The sequence below is a fragment of the Artemia sp. Qi Xiang Cuo genome, chromosome 13 (genome assembly GCF_049724085.1).
Source record: "Artemia sp. Qi Xiang Cuo chromosome 13, ASM4972408v1, whole genome shotgun sequence".
NCBI classification, from domain to species: Eukaryota; Metazoa; Arthropoda; class Branchiopoda; order Anostraca; family Artemiidae; genus Artemia; species Artemia sp. Qi Xiang Cuo.
Window position 1 is genome coordinate 34849319 of NC_142806.1, and position 19102 is coordinate 34868420.

General features: G+C 35.8%; 1 protein-coding gene across 4 annotated transcripts in view; it reads left to right on the forward strand.

Annotated features, from left to right (window-relative positions):
- The window catches only part of mio (GATOR complex protein mio), a 102745-nt gene that overhangs the window by 36287 nt on the left and 47356 nt on the right, over positions 1-19102 (forward strand). For all 4 annotated transcript variants that reach the window (XM_089099593.1, XM_089099595.1, XM_089099592.1 and 1 more), the window contains exons 4-7: positions 8335-8631; positions 13541-13733; positions 16494-16693; positions 17877-18061. In XM_089099593.1, coding sequence (XP_088955719.1) covers positions 8335-8631; positions 13541-13733; positions 16494-16693; positions 17877-18061 — 875 coding nt within the window. The remainder of the gene's footprint in view (positions 1-8334; positions 8632-13540; positions 13734-16493; positions 16694-17876; positions 18062-19102) is intronic.

Here is a 19102-nt window from a genome sequence, read left to right on the forward strand (position 1 = left end):
TCAGAAAGTCTATGAAAACCAAGAGAATCTGTACCTGCCATTGTTTCGATTCTTCAAGCAGTACATGAAAGGTGAAGATAAGATCACAACTCGACCGACTTGGCCGAAAACCTTTTGTCTGACGATGGTCAGACAAAGTTTCAAGGTTAAAGTTTGGGTAACCCCAGACAAGGTCTGCTGGAACCTTAGGTCTCCTGGATGCAATCACTTGAGCTCAAAACCGAATGTTCTCCAACGAGTCAACTCTTGGGATGTCACACCGAAGTGCAATACCGTACAACTACCTCTACGGAGAGATGGCTAGAATTTGTATAAATGGAGGAGGTGTGTGAAGAAACCTTGATTTTCTAAAAGTCCCAAAATTACTGTTTGTAGAATAGTTTTTTGCTGGCTTTTCCCCTGCCAAGGTCAGAAGTAAAATGAAACCGAGTAGCTTTATTTCACCAACCGTATGAGACGCCAGAAGAGATGGACTAAAATTTATGCCCTCACTTATAAAGGAGAAGATTAACAACAGGCTAATCATGATCATTTTCGTACATAGCATTAGTCGCTTAAAGGTACTTGCCATACAAGGATGGGACCTTCGTTAAAGCTTTTTACTCATATTGATCCTATGCTTTTTCATAATCTATAGAAACTCAAAAATAAAAAGATAATTATAAGCGTAAAAGATTGGTCAGCACATCCTATACTCCTCTTGAAGCCACACTAGCCTTATTTACAGTATCTCTTAGTCTAATTACTATCTTCATGCCAAGTAATTCGCTTCCTACAGAAATCAAACTCATGTCTATAAAATTGTTACACTCTCTTTTCTTGTAATGGGGCATCATTGCAGTTTTCTTAAAATTATGAGATGCTTCCTCCGGATACGCAATTGAGGTATTACTTGAATTGGTCAACTTAGGAATCTTGACATTTCCAAGCAAATGCTATTCAGTTGTTAAATAACTTCTGAGACCACACTGGCTAATCATGATAAAACATAAAATCGTGAAGAAAGGAAGAAAACGAGGACAGTTAACAGCCAGTTTTTCACTGGCTGTTAATTGTCCTCGTTTTCTTCCTTTCTTTGTGATTTTATGTTTTATCAATTCAGTTGTCAGTTACCAGAATTTTTTAAAGCAATTACAAATCAATTGCAACTATTTTCAGTTCAGTGTGCGAGCTGTAATATATTTGTACTGTTATAGAGAGAGAAAATTCATTTTTATTAAATATCAATATTCACAAAAAAAAACATATCAAACAGACCTACCACGTGAAAATCTATACAGATTTGTTTGTGGCAGGACTCACTATTTTACTAACTCATATATATATTGAAAAAAACTTACTCAAATATATAATTAAAAAAAAAAAAAAAAAATAATGCAATCATATAAATAAATAAGAAATAAATCTCATGTGAACCGCGAACCAATCCTTAGACACGATAGAAGACAGAATACAGCCCCCCCCCTCAGCCATCCCTATTCATTAATAAATTCTTTAACCTATTGTTAAAAGAGGACACACTCTCAGCCATCTTCGTGCTTTCCTGAAGACTTTTCCATAACGAAACACCCACATGCCTAAATACAAAACTAAACCTAGCAGTGTGTCGTCTCTCATGTACTAGGTCCGCAGAATTCCTTGTATCATAAGAATGGTACGCAGAATTCGATGATAAAACATCACAAAAATCATTAGGTGCTAATTTATTTAAACGCTGATACACACAAATACCGGTCTGATAATCCCTTAACTGCCCAACATTTAAAATATTAAAATGGTGAGAACAATCCATTGTACGTTCACAATTTTCAAAATCACCGAGCAGGCGCAGCGCTTTATTCTGCACATTTTGTATCCGTTTAAAATTTACAACCAAATTACTAGCCCACACAGAACAACGGTATACAATGTAAGGATGAATAAGTGAATTATATAAAATTTTCAAAACTGAAACAGGAAAAACATGTTTAAATCTACGAATCAGCCCTAAGCCCCGCGCAACTTTCACCAATACAGTTTCACTATGTCTTTTCCAATTTAAATTACAATCAATCTGAAAACCAAGATACCTTGTATCAAATATCTGCTTAATCTCTGCACTATTAAAATTACCCAAACCAAAAACATTATCAATAACTCCAGTACGACTAAAAATCATGTAATTAGTTTTACTCACATTCACTGCTAAGCAACTAAGACTAGTAAAAATATGCAGGTCAACTAGCACTTTATTTGCTTTTGGAACAAGCTCACTCAAAGCCTTTCCAGCAATCGTTATAGCTGTGTCATCCGCAAAGGATGTTATGGCGGCATCAGGAATGTAGAACTGTAATGTGTCAATATAAATTAAATATAAAAGCTGACCTAACACAGAACCTTGCGGTACTCCACATAGTACAGGACGAGGCGAACTGACAACATCCCCCAATACTACACGCATTGATCTACCATAGAAATACGAACGAAACCAAACAATCGAATTTCCTTTTATCCCTAAATGTGACATCCTATCTAACAACAGCTCAAAATCAACAGTATGGAAAGCTCTTTTAGAATCAATAAAAATAGTTAAAGGAGTAGAGTCGCTCTCGAATACATTATTTAAAACATCAAGATGGTGGGCAATGCGTGACTAGTAGAATGAGATTTTCGGAATCCAAATTGCGTGTCATAAAACCCCAAGAGAATTAAGGTAGGAATATAGCCTCTTATGAAAAATTTTTTCAAATATGTTTGAAAACAGTGACAAAATCAACATAGGTCTCAAATTGAACATATCTATTTTGTCACCATCTTTATGTACAGGTATAATGTTTGATCGTTTTAAAGCGTCTTGGAACTGACCTTTTTACATAGATAGGTTCACCAAGCATAGAAGACAAGGCAAAAAGTAAGCGGCGACAGCCTTAAATGCTTTAAGGCTAAGACTGTATATTTCTGCTGAATTCGACTTTATTGTTTCCAATGCGTCGTCAAAATCAGACTGAGTGCACTTCAAGAATTTCATGTAAACTACCCTCCCCATGATCATCAATAAACAGCTCGTTTTTATACCAATTGTCGGTAAAATCGTTTTCAACATCAATTCCAACATTTGAAAAATATTTACAAAACTCATCACTAACACCTTTCTTACCTTTAACTTGTTTTTTCACCGTCTACAAGTTCATCTACTGGGTCTTTAGTTTTATTACCACGTAGTGCCTCATTTATCACTTGCCAAGTTCCCTTAACATCACCGTTTTTATCACGAAACTTCTCTGAATAATAATGTTTCATTGATGACCTTCTGAGGGAATTCACATTGTTCCGAATTTTCCTAAATTCTTCAAGGTTTTGTTGCGTTGGAGAATCAAGGTACAACCGATAAAGTCTGTTCCGTTCACTAATTTTTTCCAAAATTTTATTCGTCACCCACGGTTTCCTTGGGATATTTTTCTTCTTACGAACAACCTTCACAGGGCGACACTTATCATAAATAGGTGACAATATTTTTAAAAAAGTGTCAAACGCCACCGATGCGTTTTCATTGTCATTCATAACTTCCTCCCAAGAAACTATACTTATCTCTTCTTGAAACTGTTAAAGATTTTCCGGCTTAAGATCCCTAACTGTTGTTTTCTCCATCTTAAAAACCTTTTTTCCAGTGTCCCAAATTACGCACGCCAAAGGAAGATGGTCAGAACCTGGACATATGATCACGTCGCAATAACTTTTCGGTATAAGGTTCGCCGATAAATAAATATTATCAATAAGGGTAGCCGACTGACTAGTAATCCGTGTCGGTATTTCTGCTACCGGAAAAAAATTTTGTGACAACATAAGATTTAAAAAATCAAGGTTAGAACTACTTAAATTAAGAAGATTAAAATTAAAATCACCAATAAAAACCCGATCCAATTTCAACGCCGCTCTATCCGAAATAAACTTATCATAATCGCAAAGAAAATCCTCTGGACTAGCACTAAGCGCCCGGTATGCTAAACAAACCAAGAGCTTTTTCTTCTCCGAAAATTCAATCTCAATAGAAAAAGTTTTGATCTTACCATCAATCCAACAATTTAAGTCCTTCTTTACTACGCATCTTATTTTATCCTTAATTATAAATCCAAGTCCACCCCGCATCATAGAATTTCTTGATTTTTAAACCAGCTGGTACCCTGGAAAAGTATATGATGGGAGAAAGCTATCCTGTGTAAGAAAAGATTCGCATATACCCAACATATCAATTTTACCACAACATGAAGTAAGAAGGTTCGACACTTCAGAAAAATTTGACGTGATATGACAGTTCCACTGACCAATACATAAATCCATATTTGCCACACTAATTACATAATATCAGCATATCACATTAATTACATACTATTCATTATATCAATATATCTAATGTGTCTCATCGGTCAAAAATTAACTTCAGCTGGTTCATCTGCCAGGTGATATAACAATACGTCATCAATACGAAATGGATTATTTTCAAGCGACTTCAAATGCGAAGGGTTAATACAGGAAGCGATTAACATTATTTAACTTCACTGACAACAAATGATTATATGTCCCTGGTTGCCGGGGGACAAAACTTATGAATGGGAAACTAATGCTAAACTGCAAAAATAAATGAAAAACCAATGATACGTAACTAAAATTACTACAAGCAGGAATAAACTTATGAAGATATGCTAACTAATAATATATGCAAAAAATGACACACGCTCCAGAAGATTGCTTCTAGTGACCAGAGCCTCTGTGGTAAATAATTGCTAGTTTCACCAACGAAAATTCGACCTTGGTTGGACCATGCACACTTGTTTCCAAATTTATCTCAAACCCTATTTAAAATATCTCGCTTCTTGCGCGTAAGGTTTTCACTCAAAAACATCCCGCTTTTTGCAAGTTTAGGCTTAGCTTTGAAGATAGACTTTGCAATCTCTTTGTTACGGAGCTTCACTATAACTGGCGCTACTCTGTCAGGTCTACTTGCAGGGTTGTTATTCAGGCTCAGTCTATGTACACTAATAACATCGGAATCGGCAATATTTACAAGGCCCATTTTTTCGTAGATCACACTCCGCATTGTATTATTTATTTAGACCGTAGTGGGTTGCATGACCCTATGAAATAGAAGTGAGTCCAGTTTCCCCTTTTGTTTGAAATCGTCCAATTTATTTTCTAAACTACGAACTTTATCTTCAAGTCAACCAATCTGATGCGTGACTCCGTTGAAAGATTTTTCCAGAAGCAAAAATTTGGGGGTGTATTCCACAGTGATTGCATCACAGATTTCAGAGACAATAATTTCCGTCGGAAAGTTACCAACCCCTCGTTCATTTGATTTTTCCTGTACCTTGCGCTGAATATCCTTCCTAATGTTTTCTTTCATTTGAGTGATTTCCTGCTCAGACGCTACCAATTGAGCTCGAAGTCCACTCACATCAGCAGAAGCGCTGCTGGCAGAGCCGTCCTTATTTGTGCCACTTTGATTTTTTGCTTTTTTCAATAAATCAAGATAAATTTCCGGAAAAGAACGAAGTTCTTCGAACGCTTTTTTTACTCCTTTCGTTATTCTATTGGATGCCGCCTCTTTGTTACTCTCGTAATCTACAAGTTGGCCATCTATGATGAGTTGCTGATCATGGGACCCATAACAGAATACCCGATACTTCGTTGAACCCGTCGTAGTCTTCACCGTCTCAATAATCCTGACTGGCCAAAGGGGATACACCGCAAATCGTGCTAAAGCTATGTCACCTTCCTTAAACTGGTTAGATGAAGGAGCCATTACGAAAATGAGTAAACTCACTAAACAAAGACTTACACCCAAGGGGGGCTTTTTAATTCCCCTTACTTTCCAATAAACGCCTTCTAAATATCCAAATTAAAGCTCTGAATCGTAACCACAAGTATTCACAGAATTAAACTAGCAGTACGTCATTACTGGCTGAGTGCCGAGACACAATATAATTAAAAATTGTAAAATAAAGTAACCGTTGCAGTAATCATGTCAAAAGTTACTCTGAGACTTGAAACGCATTTTGCTGTTGATCTTGTCCTCTGCGGAACCAAAACCTTCCCTGTAACACTGAACCTTGTCACCAGCTGACAAGGCCTGGATGTCAAGGCCAGCAAGTGCTTTCTTCCTAAAAAATGCTGAAATCGGATATTTATCCATGTTTTCTTCTCCATTTGGTCAACGGTTGTATGTCTTCATCAGATAGCAATTCGACTAGATTTTTTTGGACTTCATCGTCGGTTAGTAAATAGGTTTTGATTTCTTGACGTACAAAAAGCGAGGATGCTTTGCTAGTGATGGCGCACAATCATTTTCAGGAGCCATATAATTCTTATCTTTGGTTTCACCCTCACAGGTTCAAAAGTAGCTTGTAAAAGAGTGTGGTTTTCCTTTGCTCCATCTCCACTGTAGCTTCCAATACAGAAAGGAGGATCACGTAGTGTTCCAAGGATGAAGTTCATGTCACTAGTATAACTTGACATTCTACTGTTCAGAGCTATTTTGAATGAATTGGCTAGTTTTTGAACAAACCTATTCCATAGATAGCTCTCTGACTCTGGTTTAAGCAGGCTCATCAGATCCATGATTGATCATCATGGACCTGATGAGCTCTTACAACAGGAACTGCTCGGATTTTTTTTTTGTCCATCCTTTGACATTTTTTTGGAAGAATAGCATGACGGGGTGCTTAGAATGGGACGGACAATTGCTAGCTATGAGTTCTAGCGAGTTTGGTTGTTCATAGCTAGAATGAAGCAGTGCTCATGGAGAAGATCGGAAGCGATCTGACTGCTTCTAACAAAGCTGACAATACTGAAGATCTTGGCCAGGACTGAAGAAATGCTGTCACCTTCTTTGAGTGTGTCCCTTACGGTGAAGCACAACGTATGGGCACAGCAACTAAGCCTTATTGGTCCTCCTAGGTCATCTATTTTTAAAACTTCTTGACGCCGACATTATGTTTGTGCATATACATACTTGACTTTCGGTCCAATTTTTGACTCATTCACCAGTTCTTCATGTGTTTCATGTATGTGATCACCTGTATGCCTCCCAGAGAATGATTTACTAGCTAGTAGATGTGCACATATCTTGCTCTTGTGGGAAAATAAGGCTGTTACTCCCATATGGACTGTCATCTGTCAGCTCGACTATAAATCAAGGCAGATAGACACGGTATCGGTCGAAGAGATTTGCTATTGATCATATTCTTAATTCTTTCGACAGCTGCTTGTATTGGTGTGTCTGCTGCCCTTTCCTGCTCAGAACTGAAAGCTTGGAATGTAGAGAGTTGGAGTCACCTAAATTCTGGATTCTGAAGATAGCTAAGAGGACCCATTGAACTTGCAACAAATTTCCAGATATAAATTTATCTGGAAATTTCATTTAGAGTAATTTCTGCACGTATTGAGTTTTAACATTGCTCTTTACTTTCTTTTGGGAAAGCTTGCCCTTTTATTAACTAATAGTATAAAAGACCACAATTTACTTACCTTCTGAAAATGTCGTTGTAAAGTCAAAGTACATCCAACACGGAAACGCACGCTCTTTGGGCAAAGACCAATAGTTAAGTTAAATCCATTTGTTCAGCTAAGTATATTTTCTGAAAAGGTAAAATGTATAAACATTGGAATTTGGTTTTTTCATTTTGTTTATTCCCTGTATCACTGGTCACAGTTAACGAACTTATTTTGATCTGGCCTCTTTTCCCTGTCCAGACGCCTAATGCAGTCAATTAACTTTTGTACTCTAATAATTGGAATTATGCAATACTCCCGAAAATTTTTGAAACACTAAAGTATTTGCTTACCATTATGGTTAATTGTAGTTATTTGGGGTTGCAAAGACAAAGGAGTAGGAGCTTGACCTAAATCAAGGACAATATTTTTCCATCACATCGTTCGGTCAATTGTTTCCGTCCAACGTATTTGATAGATTAATCGCAAGAAACAAACGAATACGATTCTATTACAACTATTTTATATCTTTATATTTCAATTTAGTTGAAAAATCCAGAATTAATTGCCATCATATAATTATTCCATTAATTAATCGTATTCCTGGTTATGCTTATCTATCTTTGCCTCTGTTTCATAAATTAATTCACACTTTACTGTCTTCTCTACTTTCCTTGCTTTTCCTTTGTTCTCGTAAGATCTATCACTCAGAAACATTGGACCTTGCCCCATTACTAGAGTGCACCGTAGTAACATCTGTAATTTACGCTCAGTTGAATGTGTCATTAAGGAAAGAAAAGTAAAAATGAAACAATGAATCTAGGATATAAACCTTGCTAAAAATTTTGAACTTTCTTTTATTTTCAGTCACTAAGCATCCAAGAGCCTGTAATTCACTGAGCTGGAGTCCCCTGGAACGACGATTGCTGCTAGCTGGGTTCGAGAAGCACAGGAGTGAGTTTGGTGCACAAGTCTGGGATGTTAATAGATCGTTCTCCGCTCCTAGACTCCAAAAATACTTGCACACAAGTGTGAATCCGGCTCCTGAGCCTATTTATAGAATAGGAGAATCTGACTCTGTTCAATCGCTTTCGTGGACGAAGCTTGGGTTTAGTCTAGTGGCTGGAATGGGAGGAAAATCACTAAAGTTATTTGATGTCAGAAGTAAGAAACTTTTTTTTCTGAAAAACTATGCTGAGGAGAAGAAAGCGTTTTCATGAATTTGAACTTATAGAACAATATATAACTAGCAATATAACTATACTGAAATTAGCTTTTGAAAAAGTGGTAAAAATTGGAAAACAATGATCCTGAGAAGCCCGTGTTTTGTTTTATTTCAACATAACCTAGAACCTTCGACACTAATTCCTTCTTTATTCATAATCAAAATACATAATGTTTTCAGTGAAATTGTACATGACATTTAAGCCTTTTAGAGGTTATGAAAAGGAGGGAAAGGGACAAGTAGCATCATTTTTATTTTTAAACTTTGATTGGCCTTGCAGTATCATTTTGTTGTTGTGTTGTTGTTGAAGTTGTGGCAAAGTCCGGCTATTCAAAATACAAATTATTTTTAGCAAAGCCCAACTGATTCTCTGGCATTTACAAGACTTAGGGGGCGTTAGCCCCACTCCTGTTTATAGTAATATCTGATCTTTGTAGGTTTGACTTGATTTATCAAGTCAAAGATTTTTTTGATTTGTGTTTGTTTTGGGTTCCGCTTATCCATTAATAGAGATCTCTGTTTCAAGTTTGAATTATTATATGACTTAATTTGGGGCTCGTTTTTGGTTTCAAGATACAAAAAACAAAAGACTTATCAGTATCGTTTTAATTCTAGCTAACAAATATTTCGGCAGTTGAAAGCTAAGTGCTTTTTCTTCGACACTTCAGTGATGCTAGGATTTCGTTTGGAGAGAGTTCAAAAGCATCGTGGAGCAGCTAGCGATGCATGTGGCTGCAGAAGACGAATGAAAGTGGTGCCAGCAGTGATTTCTGGAATTAAAAATAATTCAGTTGGATCGGATTTTTTATCCCTGCATGTTGTGAAGGAAATTTTCACATTTATTAAAGATCGACTTGTTGAGAATATTAATGGCTGTTTTAAAGATGGAAATTTCTCTCAGTCGTTTGAAACTACAAAAAATATTGCCAATATTTAGATCAGGCGACCGAGAAGATCCTTGCAATTATTGACCGATTTCATTGCTTCCGATCATAGCTAGTATAATGGAGTAGACCTTCTGCATAAGGATCGAGACATTTCCAGCGAAGAGAGGATTTTTCTTTTAGAACCCAATTTTCATAGGCAGTGTAATCAAAATTTTGACATAACCATTTTGTTCAGCATAATTGAAGGGTTCAGAAACTATGTCTCTTGGGTTGTCAACCCCCCCCCTCCCCAGAGCCGCCAGTGTAAGGGCTGTAAGTTATACAATTCGCCCATTGTTTACATATAGTATTTTTTTATTGAGAAAGGTGGGCATGTTTGACCTTTAGTGTCCAAAAAGATGAAGGGCATTCATGTGAACCTGTCAGAGAATGTTGAGGGGAGTGTTGAACTAAATCAAAAATGTTATGTGCATGCGGGTTATCAAAAGGACGTAACTCCTCATGAAAGACTGAATATATTAATTTGGAACTTCCAGGAAATGATAAGTGGGATGATTAATAGACCAAAAAGGCAATATTTGTACGCTATTACTACTACTACTACAAGTACTACCACTGCAACTACTGCTTCTGTAGTGATTACTACAAAGGCTGAGGATATTGAAGTGAAAATTTTAGGAAATATTGAGGAAAAGTTGAAATCAAAACATACTGTGTGCATACAGATTATCAAACGGGCTTATGAGAAATATCGTTGGAACGACTTACTGTATAAAAATGAAACTTCCTGGGCATTATGAGGGGATGTCCGACTGGCCAAAAGGCAACATGTGCATACTGCTATTGCTATTAGTACTGCTGCTACTACTGTTACTACTACTACTGATACAACAATACTACTGCTACTGCTGCTCCTACTACTACTACCACTACTGCTATGATACTAGTGCTATTAAGACTAAGGTTATGAAGGTGAAGATTTGAGAGAACTTAGAGGGGAAATTTGAACTAAATCAAAACACACTATGTGCATGAAGATTGTCTAAAGGGTGTATCTCAGGAATTGATTAGGGTATTAAGTTGAGACTTTCAGGGAAGGCTTAAAGGGGAAAATCAATTGACCAAAAACTAATTTTACGATAAGAAACGATTCTATGAAACATATAAGCATAAAACTGACGCAGAAGTTGAGGGGGGGGGTCTAGTAAGATCTTTCCTTAGAACTTTCCCTTTAATCAATATTTGCTCGCTACTACTACTACTACTTTTACCACTACAACTACTGCTTGTATAGCGAGTATTACCAAGCCTGAGGATATTGAAGTGAGAATTTGAGGAAATGTTGAGGGGAAAGTTGAAATAAATCAAAACATAGTATATGCATAAAGATTGTCAAAAGGGCGTATCAGCAATTTATTTGGAACGGCTTACCATATCATGCTGAAACTTACAGGGCATCATGAGAGGGATGTTCAACTGGTCAAAAGGCAACAAGTGCATACTACTTATTCTATTAATGCTGCTGCTGCTACTGTTACTGCTACTACTAATACAACACCGCTACTGCTACTACTGCTCCTACTATTTCCACTACTATTATGATGCTAGCAATATTAAAACTAAGTGTATGCAGGTGAAAATTTGAGAGAATATAGAGGGGAAATTTCAACTAAATCAAAACACTATGAGCATGCAGATTGTCAAAAGGGCCTTTCTCAGGAATTGTTCGGGAATTCAGTTGGAACTTTCAGAGAATGGTAAAGGGGAATATCAGTTGACCAAGAGAAAATATGTGCACGCTACTACTAATACTACTACCACTGCTACAACTATTACTTCAACTACTAGTTCCATTGCAACTACTACTAACGATAAAGGTACTAAGATGAAAATTTCAGGAAGTGTTGAGGGGGAAGTTCAACTAAATTAAAACACTATGTGTTTACAATTATCAATCAATCAATCGGTCAATCAATTTATTTAAAGGAAACAGAGAAAAAATTACGAAACTTTAGATCCCCTTAAAGGATATTTGGCCTGTGAGAGTGACAGACTAAACATAACATTAAATAATAGCACTAAAATTAAACAGAAGGACAAGAAGGAGGCATATCGGCAATATCATAGCAATTTTTAATTGCATTAAGTTAAAACTTCCAGGGCTTGATGAGGAAGATATTTACCTAACCAAAAGGCAACATGTTAATACTACTGCTGCTACTAGTGCTATTACTGCTAATACCACTACTATTCCCACAACTAGTACTCCTACTACTACTGCTACTACTGTGACTACTGTTACAACTATGGCTATGTGTGTTGAAGGTGAAATTTTTAGGGAATATTGAGGGAAGAATTTGAACTAAATCACAACACGCCGTCTGCATGCAGATTTTTAAAAGAGCATATCAGCAATATCTTGGGAACGAGCTGGTGTGAGAAGTTAAAACTTACAAGGCTTGTTATAAAGGACCTTTACCAATATCAATATCAGTGCAGCACTAGAGTTAAGACTTTGGGGGGTTTTTGAAGTCATAAAACAACTTACATTTTGCAGCGTGCGCGTATCCAAGTCGTCTTACAATTTCTACCACAATTTGCATTGAAGGATCCAGGAGATCGTTGTAAATATGGGGATGATATTGTGATATAAAAGTCTAAAGAGAAGACACAGTACGTAAATATCTCGCAAAGGGTGTTTGTTTCCGTTGCACTTGGTATTTAACACTTTTTTAAATCATTCACCATATGCTAGAGCAGACTTAATAAAGAGTGATATGTCTCTTTTGATCTTGAGCAACGTGTCTCTTTTGACTGTAGAAAGTTGAGATTCTGCTCATTCAAATCTAAATATAGTGTATTTTCAATTAAAAAAAAGGCGTGACATACACCTAACCGCTCTTTTAGCCACTTGACACTCGTTGCTTCACATAGAATAGGGATAAAAGTATTCAGATTGCCTGTTTAGTTAAAGTGACTGGGAAGCCTTAAGGAAGATGCCTTCAGGGCCACATGAGCTGTGAAGTCTTAAGGACATGAATGGTCAAGAGTTAACAAAGATGCAATTTGCCTATACAAAGAAAATTGTAGCGGGAAAGAAAGACGGGGCTCATACCCCAAAAGTAATCTTGGAACCCACCAAATATAGAGACTGTAAATTCTTGGGTGATTGTGATTTCAGCCTCGTATAACATGACTACTTATGTATTAAAATGCATCGATGAATCCGCTTAAAATAGGCTATTCATATATACGATGTTATACGATCATGTTATACGATGCTGATATCAGAATCGCCCAAGAATTTTCAGTCTCTATATTTGGTGGGTTCCAAGATAACTTTTGGGGCATGAGCCCCGTCTTTCCTTCCCGCTACAAATTTCTTTGTATAGGCATTTTGTATCTCTGTTAACTCTTGACGTGTATAAATTAAGTTACGGTTTTGAATTTCAGAAATTTTAGCTTTATCCAAAGCACTTGATTTTGTTAATGTTACATCATTTAATTAAAATGAAATGGGATCTATTAGTTTCAACAGTGCCATTTACAAAAATTAATACTTTGTTAAGAACAACTTACAAAACGATGCCTGAAAATTTAAATGGTCAAATTAGAACTGAATAATCAAGGTAAATTAATTGAAAAAAGGGCAAGAAACTGGGATGCAAAAAAGAGGGACTAGGAGAGTTTTATAACAAAGTGTTGATACTTAGAGTTATTAAGGCTTTCAACAACTGATCATATGCCGTGGAGTTTTTAGTGCAGAATACAAATAAGATTTTTGACTGTTAGGTTTATATTTTATCTGTCCTAGCTTTGAGACACATATGATGCTACTCTTTGGCAGCATACGATAGTTTAATTCCATAGGTTTTTATCTGACAGCTTTTTCTATCTTCTGATTTAAAATGATGACTTATTATTCATATTCAAATTATAATTTCTATTCTACTTATTCTAGTTCCTTCTAAGCCAGAGAAATCGATTGGGACGCGCTGTGTCAATGGAATAACCATGGATCCACTTAACGACAATAGGCTTACTTCTCACGGTGATTGTATGGTAAACGTTTGGGACCTACGACGTTTTGATAAGCCACTACTCAGTATTACTGCACCAAAAGCAGTTTCTAAAGTTGCCTGGTCTCCGACAAGGTAATTCAGTCCCTATTTGCCAAGTCCCATTTAAACAATTATATTCAAGCTTTTATGCATATATACAATGCAGAGAGTCATAAAATTTTTGTGTGATAATTAGGCAATCTTAGGCGGGAGAGGAAGTGGTAGTTTTGCTGACGATGTGTAAAAAGGAGCGGCACACAATTCATGGTTTTATAGAATTTCACGCCCTTTTTTCTCTTTGCCTAGGGAGGAATTAAGAGTATCTTTAGAGAATAATTCTCCTTTGCTTCTTCTCTATGATTCATGTTATCTGTGATCAGAACTGTAGAAACTCCTCTTCCATTTATCTTTTTCCTATATTCCCTCTTTGCTCCTTCCTCTGATATTTTTCTCTCCTTTAAAAAATAGTCTACGTTATTGTGTAGTTCAAGTTAATATAACTTTAGTTGCCATATATATCCTAAGCTGATACACTGATAAATTGGCACCCATGACTCCATGCAAATTATTCCAAGGGTTGAAAAATCAAGTGGTAGGTGAGTGAAAGGGAAGGCTTTTCTTTTATTAGCTAATGACTTAGGTCACACTTTTCAGCTTCTTGATAGTAAGTAGTTCGATTGCTTTACCATTGGGGCACAAAAAGAGATGGACTGAAATTAACACTATCATTTAGAAAGGGAAACTTTATGCACAGACACGGTCGTAAATATATTTTTTAATCATCCATTGAGTAGCTCCTGAAACTGTTTTTTCTGACTACTTTGCTTTGTCAGTTAATGTTATAGTATGGCTCAGTTCTACGTGGTATTATGTGATCTGACGCCATGTCTCAGATACCAATCGGTTTTATATTCAGGTCAAAAAATCCACTTGACGCAGTCTCTCTATAGAGTGTCTAACCAGTCTACTAGCTCTAATAGGTTTCATTAATTGCGTAGAAGGTACCTAAATTCGCATTTTTCATTTTTTTTTTAATGGGGTTCTGAGGCGTGATACAAAATTGTTTCTCTGTTTTCCCCTTGTTTATATCAGCAATGGTTACTTTATAGCACACATGAATATCTCATTCCGACCCCCTCCCACGCTCATTTTTTCCCAAAGTCACCCGATCAAAATTTTGAGATAGCCATTTTGTTCAGAATAGTCGGAAATTACAATAACTATGTCTTTGAGGATGACTTAATCCCCCAGAGTTCCCGAGGGAAGGTCTGCAAGTTATGAACTGTGCCCAATGTTTACATATAGTATTGGTTATTGGGAAGCATACAGAAGTTTTCAGGGGATTTTTTTGGTAGTTGGGGGGAGGGTCGAGGGTTACGTGGGAGGATCTTTCCAGAGAGGAAGTTGTCATGGGGAAGTGATGTTCCTATGAAAGGGACGCTGGATTTCCTAGCATTATTTAAAAAAACGATCAGAAATTAAATAAAACAAAGACAACAATTTTTTCAACTGAAAGTAAGGAGCAACATCAAAATTTAAAACGAACAGAAATTATTATGTATATGATTGGGTTCGCCGTCTAGTCATTACCTCGCTCTTTACGCTAATGTTTTTTTTTGTACTTTCATCAGAGCTATATCTAATTAACGGCCTTTGTGATTAAGAGGTCTTTCATAAAGAATTAGAACAAAATTTGAACTTTAGCCTAAAGAGGGTGGTATTGACTAGGGGGCGAACCCCCTAATATACGTAATAAAAATATACGAATATAGAAATTCGTTACGTAAGTTACGTCAGAACAAAATTTCGAGAAAGCCATTTAGCCAAAAAAAAGTAAAATTAATATGCAGATTTCGATTTAATTATTCATGTACGGTGAGCCAAAATCAAAGCTGCATTAATTCAAAAACATTCAGAAATTAAATAAAAAAAATAAATAAGTTTTTTTTAACTGAAAGGAGCGACATTAAAACTTAAAACGAATAGAAATTATTCCGTATATGAAAGGGGCTGTCCCCTCCTCAACGCTTCGCTCTTTACGCTAAAGTTTGACTCTGTCTCACAACTTTATTTTTTAAAACAATAAAAAACTTTAGCATAAAGAGCGAGGCATTGAGGAGAGGACAACCCCTTTCATATACGAAATAATTTCTGTTCATTTTAAGTTTTAATGTCGCTCCTTACTTTCAGTTAAAAAAAAACTTGTTTTTTAAAATTTAATTTCAATAAGTATCAACATTCTATCGATAGACAGTTTATTCAAAAATATAGTTTTTAAATTTTTGTTAGATTTAAGTTTCCTTAAACTTTTTTTTGCCCTACTTTCATACTTTAGGGAAATTTGAAAATTTTGACTGAAAATGTGTCCTCTTCTTTTTACATTTGACCTTCATTGTAAAACATCTTCTAGGTTATTTCTGTTCTTCATATATTCATCAAATATATTTTACTGGTTGAGAACAAATTTCTTATTTAAACTACTATAGATATAATTGGCTAGGTTCGTTTGTAAGCAAATAAACACGGGACAGCATAGTCTAGAATCTCATTCACGAGTGCCGAAGGTCTGAGTGAGCAGAATTATGCAAAGGCCCGTGAAGCGGTTCTTTTTCGCAAGTATACAATATAAATGCAAGCTATTGAACATTTTCTTTCGAGTTATAGTCTTTTTACAGGTTTCCCAACGAATTAGATTGAAGCTTTTACTAAAACCATTGATGGCTGATTTCCAAATTTGTTTGATTTCAACGAATAAAAGTCTTTGGCCTTATTAGTTGTATTGTTTTTTCTTTAGAAGTATTTTGTATCTGAAGTACTTAGTTTCTCTGCTTAATTATTTCTGTATTTTTGTAGACCAAATTTCTTGGGTTATCTCTTACGCGACCAATCATCAGTTGGGATATGTGATATTCAATTTTGTGGTTCGGCTGGTGACGATCAAGAGCCTTTCACGCTTGAACGGGATATTGCACCGCCGGGAGAAATAACATCTCTTGTTTCTTTCGCTTGGCATCCGGTCCTAGAAAGTCGAATGATTACTTGCAATATATCAGGTAAATACCCACATTTTCAAGGTTAGACTTAAGATTATAGATAACTAGTAATGCTAGAGACAGAATCTGAACTCAATAAGTCAAATCACAAACACTCTCTAGCAGATCAGCTCGTTTTTAATATAGAAATTTATTATTAAAATGGATCGAGCCCAGAAACTTTGGTTAAAATTTTGTATGACTGGTAAACAAAGCCAGTTTGCGATGATAAATAGGTGTTTTTTTTAAAACTTCAGAGCAAAAATGAAACCAGTTGGATTTGGTTCACTGATGCTCTGAAAGAAAATCAGATGCTTATTTAGTTCTTCAGCATCTATAAAATATCTGATGGAAATTGAAAGCTTGTATCACTAAGGGGAAAGGCTCATATGCTTCATCGTTTGCATATTCATCAATAGATGCTTGTATTAACTGGCTTAATTTCCTTGGTCCTTGAAGGTGGTCTTTGGGCCTATTTCTTTGTAAGGTCGTGGGTATACCTCACGGTCTTCTGCTAGATGAAGAACTTCCAGAAGGAGGTGAGGAGTAAAATTTTCTCCACCTATTTGGAGGGCGATATCGAGGATGACATCGATGGATGTACATTACAATGAGAACTATGGACAATATAATAGTTTTTTTTAAAATAAATAATAGAATCATGAATAATATACATAAACTATATAAAGCTTAGCTGGGCTACCCGTAATACAATTTTCTCCCTAAGCGATTTAAATTAGAAACTTTGGTACCTGACTTTCACTTCCCGAACCTTTACTTTTTTACGTCCTAGAAACATTGGAATAATCACTAAAACATCATATATATTTAATCCACAAACGATCCTGACGTGGGAGTATAAATTAACGAAAAACAACCATTTGTTTCAATATTTACTTCAAGTGATGACTTCTTCTGTTGGAAAAGGTTCCCTTGTAGGCAAGAGGCCAAAAATTGAGCCTCGTAATGTTGTAATTCATTTCCACTTGTACTCTTATTTTTAATAAATACTCAAAGCAGATTACCTCCTGAGGAAAGCCGCTATCGCTCCCTTGTCTACGTTCTTTATGAGCTGAGCGAAGTTGCTGTTGTCGGGTGCTAATTCATCAGTTGAAAACTTCTCAACCAGTCTCTCAACAATTAATTTTTATCTTTTTAAAATAAATATAAATATTCTGAGATTAATTTAATTCTTTTAATTAAGGTAAATTAGTAGATTTCAACATAACCGATAGAATAACAATGAATTGGTCTCCAACATCTACAATTGCCTGGAACCATGGAAGAAAAGTTTTAAAGTTTATCAATGAAAGCAACAGATGCTATGTCAAAGATGAAGATATCATTGTGGAGATGAAGTCTAGAGCAACTCAAGGATATGGCTTAAAGGTATAGAATTTTTTCGGGTTTATTTCAGAACTTGCTACCAGAGCTGAGGATAGGAGGTAACTTCTGAGGTTTTCCCTGAGCCCACAATAAAAAGGCATGACACTTTTAGCCTTAATATGAGATTTTTCAAAAAACAAAATTGTTGTCAAATATACCCAGAATCAGACTTTTCACAAGCCTGAAGATCTTGGTGGCCCTCTTGATGTAATTTCTTCAATTTCGTTACAAACTTTATATGGCAATTTATTTAGGTAAAATTTCTTTGATACTAGGTAAAATTTGATATAACCGATCAAGATCCAAAATGCAATCTAGATACAAATAAATTTATTTTGTTTGATCGCATTGGTCGCATATACTTGATTAAATCCTTCCTTGGATATCTTACAATGAAAAAATCCTTAAATTTAGTGAAACATTAATGTGAAGCACATGCATACGCTCGCTCAAATCTACAAACACAAATAGATAAGTATTAACTTATGTGTAGTAGCACGCACACACGTGTAAGCTCATACACATGAAGAAGAAAGCGAGTTATGAAATTTATTATGTGTTGGGAATTCCTTGAAGATTAAATGGAGGAACCTCCCCCTTGGTCCGAGAGAATTGAGAAATTTTGGGCTAACGTTGTGCACTTTTCGTGTTTTGACTGAACTTTTGAATGCTACTAAGAATAATCGGGCCAATTAACTACGTTTTAAGTTTTGACAAGTATCTCCGTTTTGTCAGCTGTATTTTTTTATCACCCGATGCAGATTAATCTCATTTTCTGAACTCTATTGATGAAGAGTAATCCTGTTAATCGGAATAGCAGTATTTAGTCTTTTGGAATGAGCCCTTTGTGCATTTTTTTTTTTTTTTGCAAATCTTGTAATAATCTGGTAGTCTCATAAAGATATTGTTGTGCCTAAGACCGAAGTGCATTTTCGACATTTTTGCAATTCAAAAATAGTGAAAAATATTTTAAGCTTTCTGTTAGAGCAGTTCTTTATTATTTTCGACGTAATACCTTAAATTAGGTATTTTTTCCCAGGACTA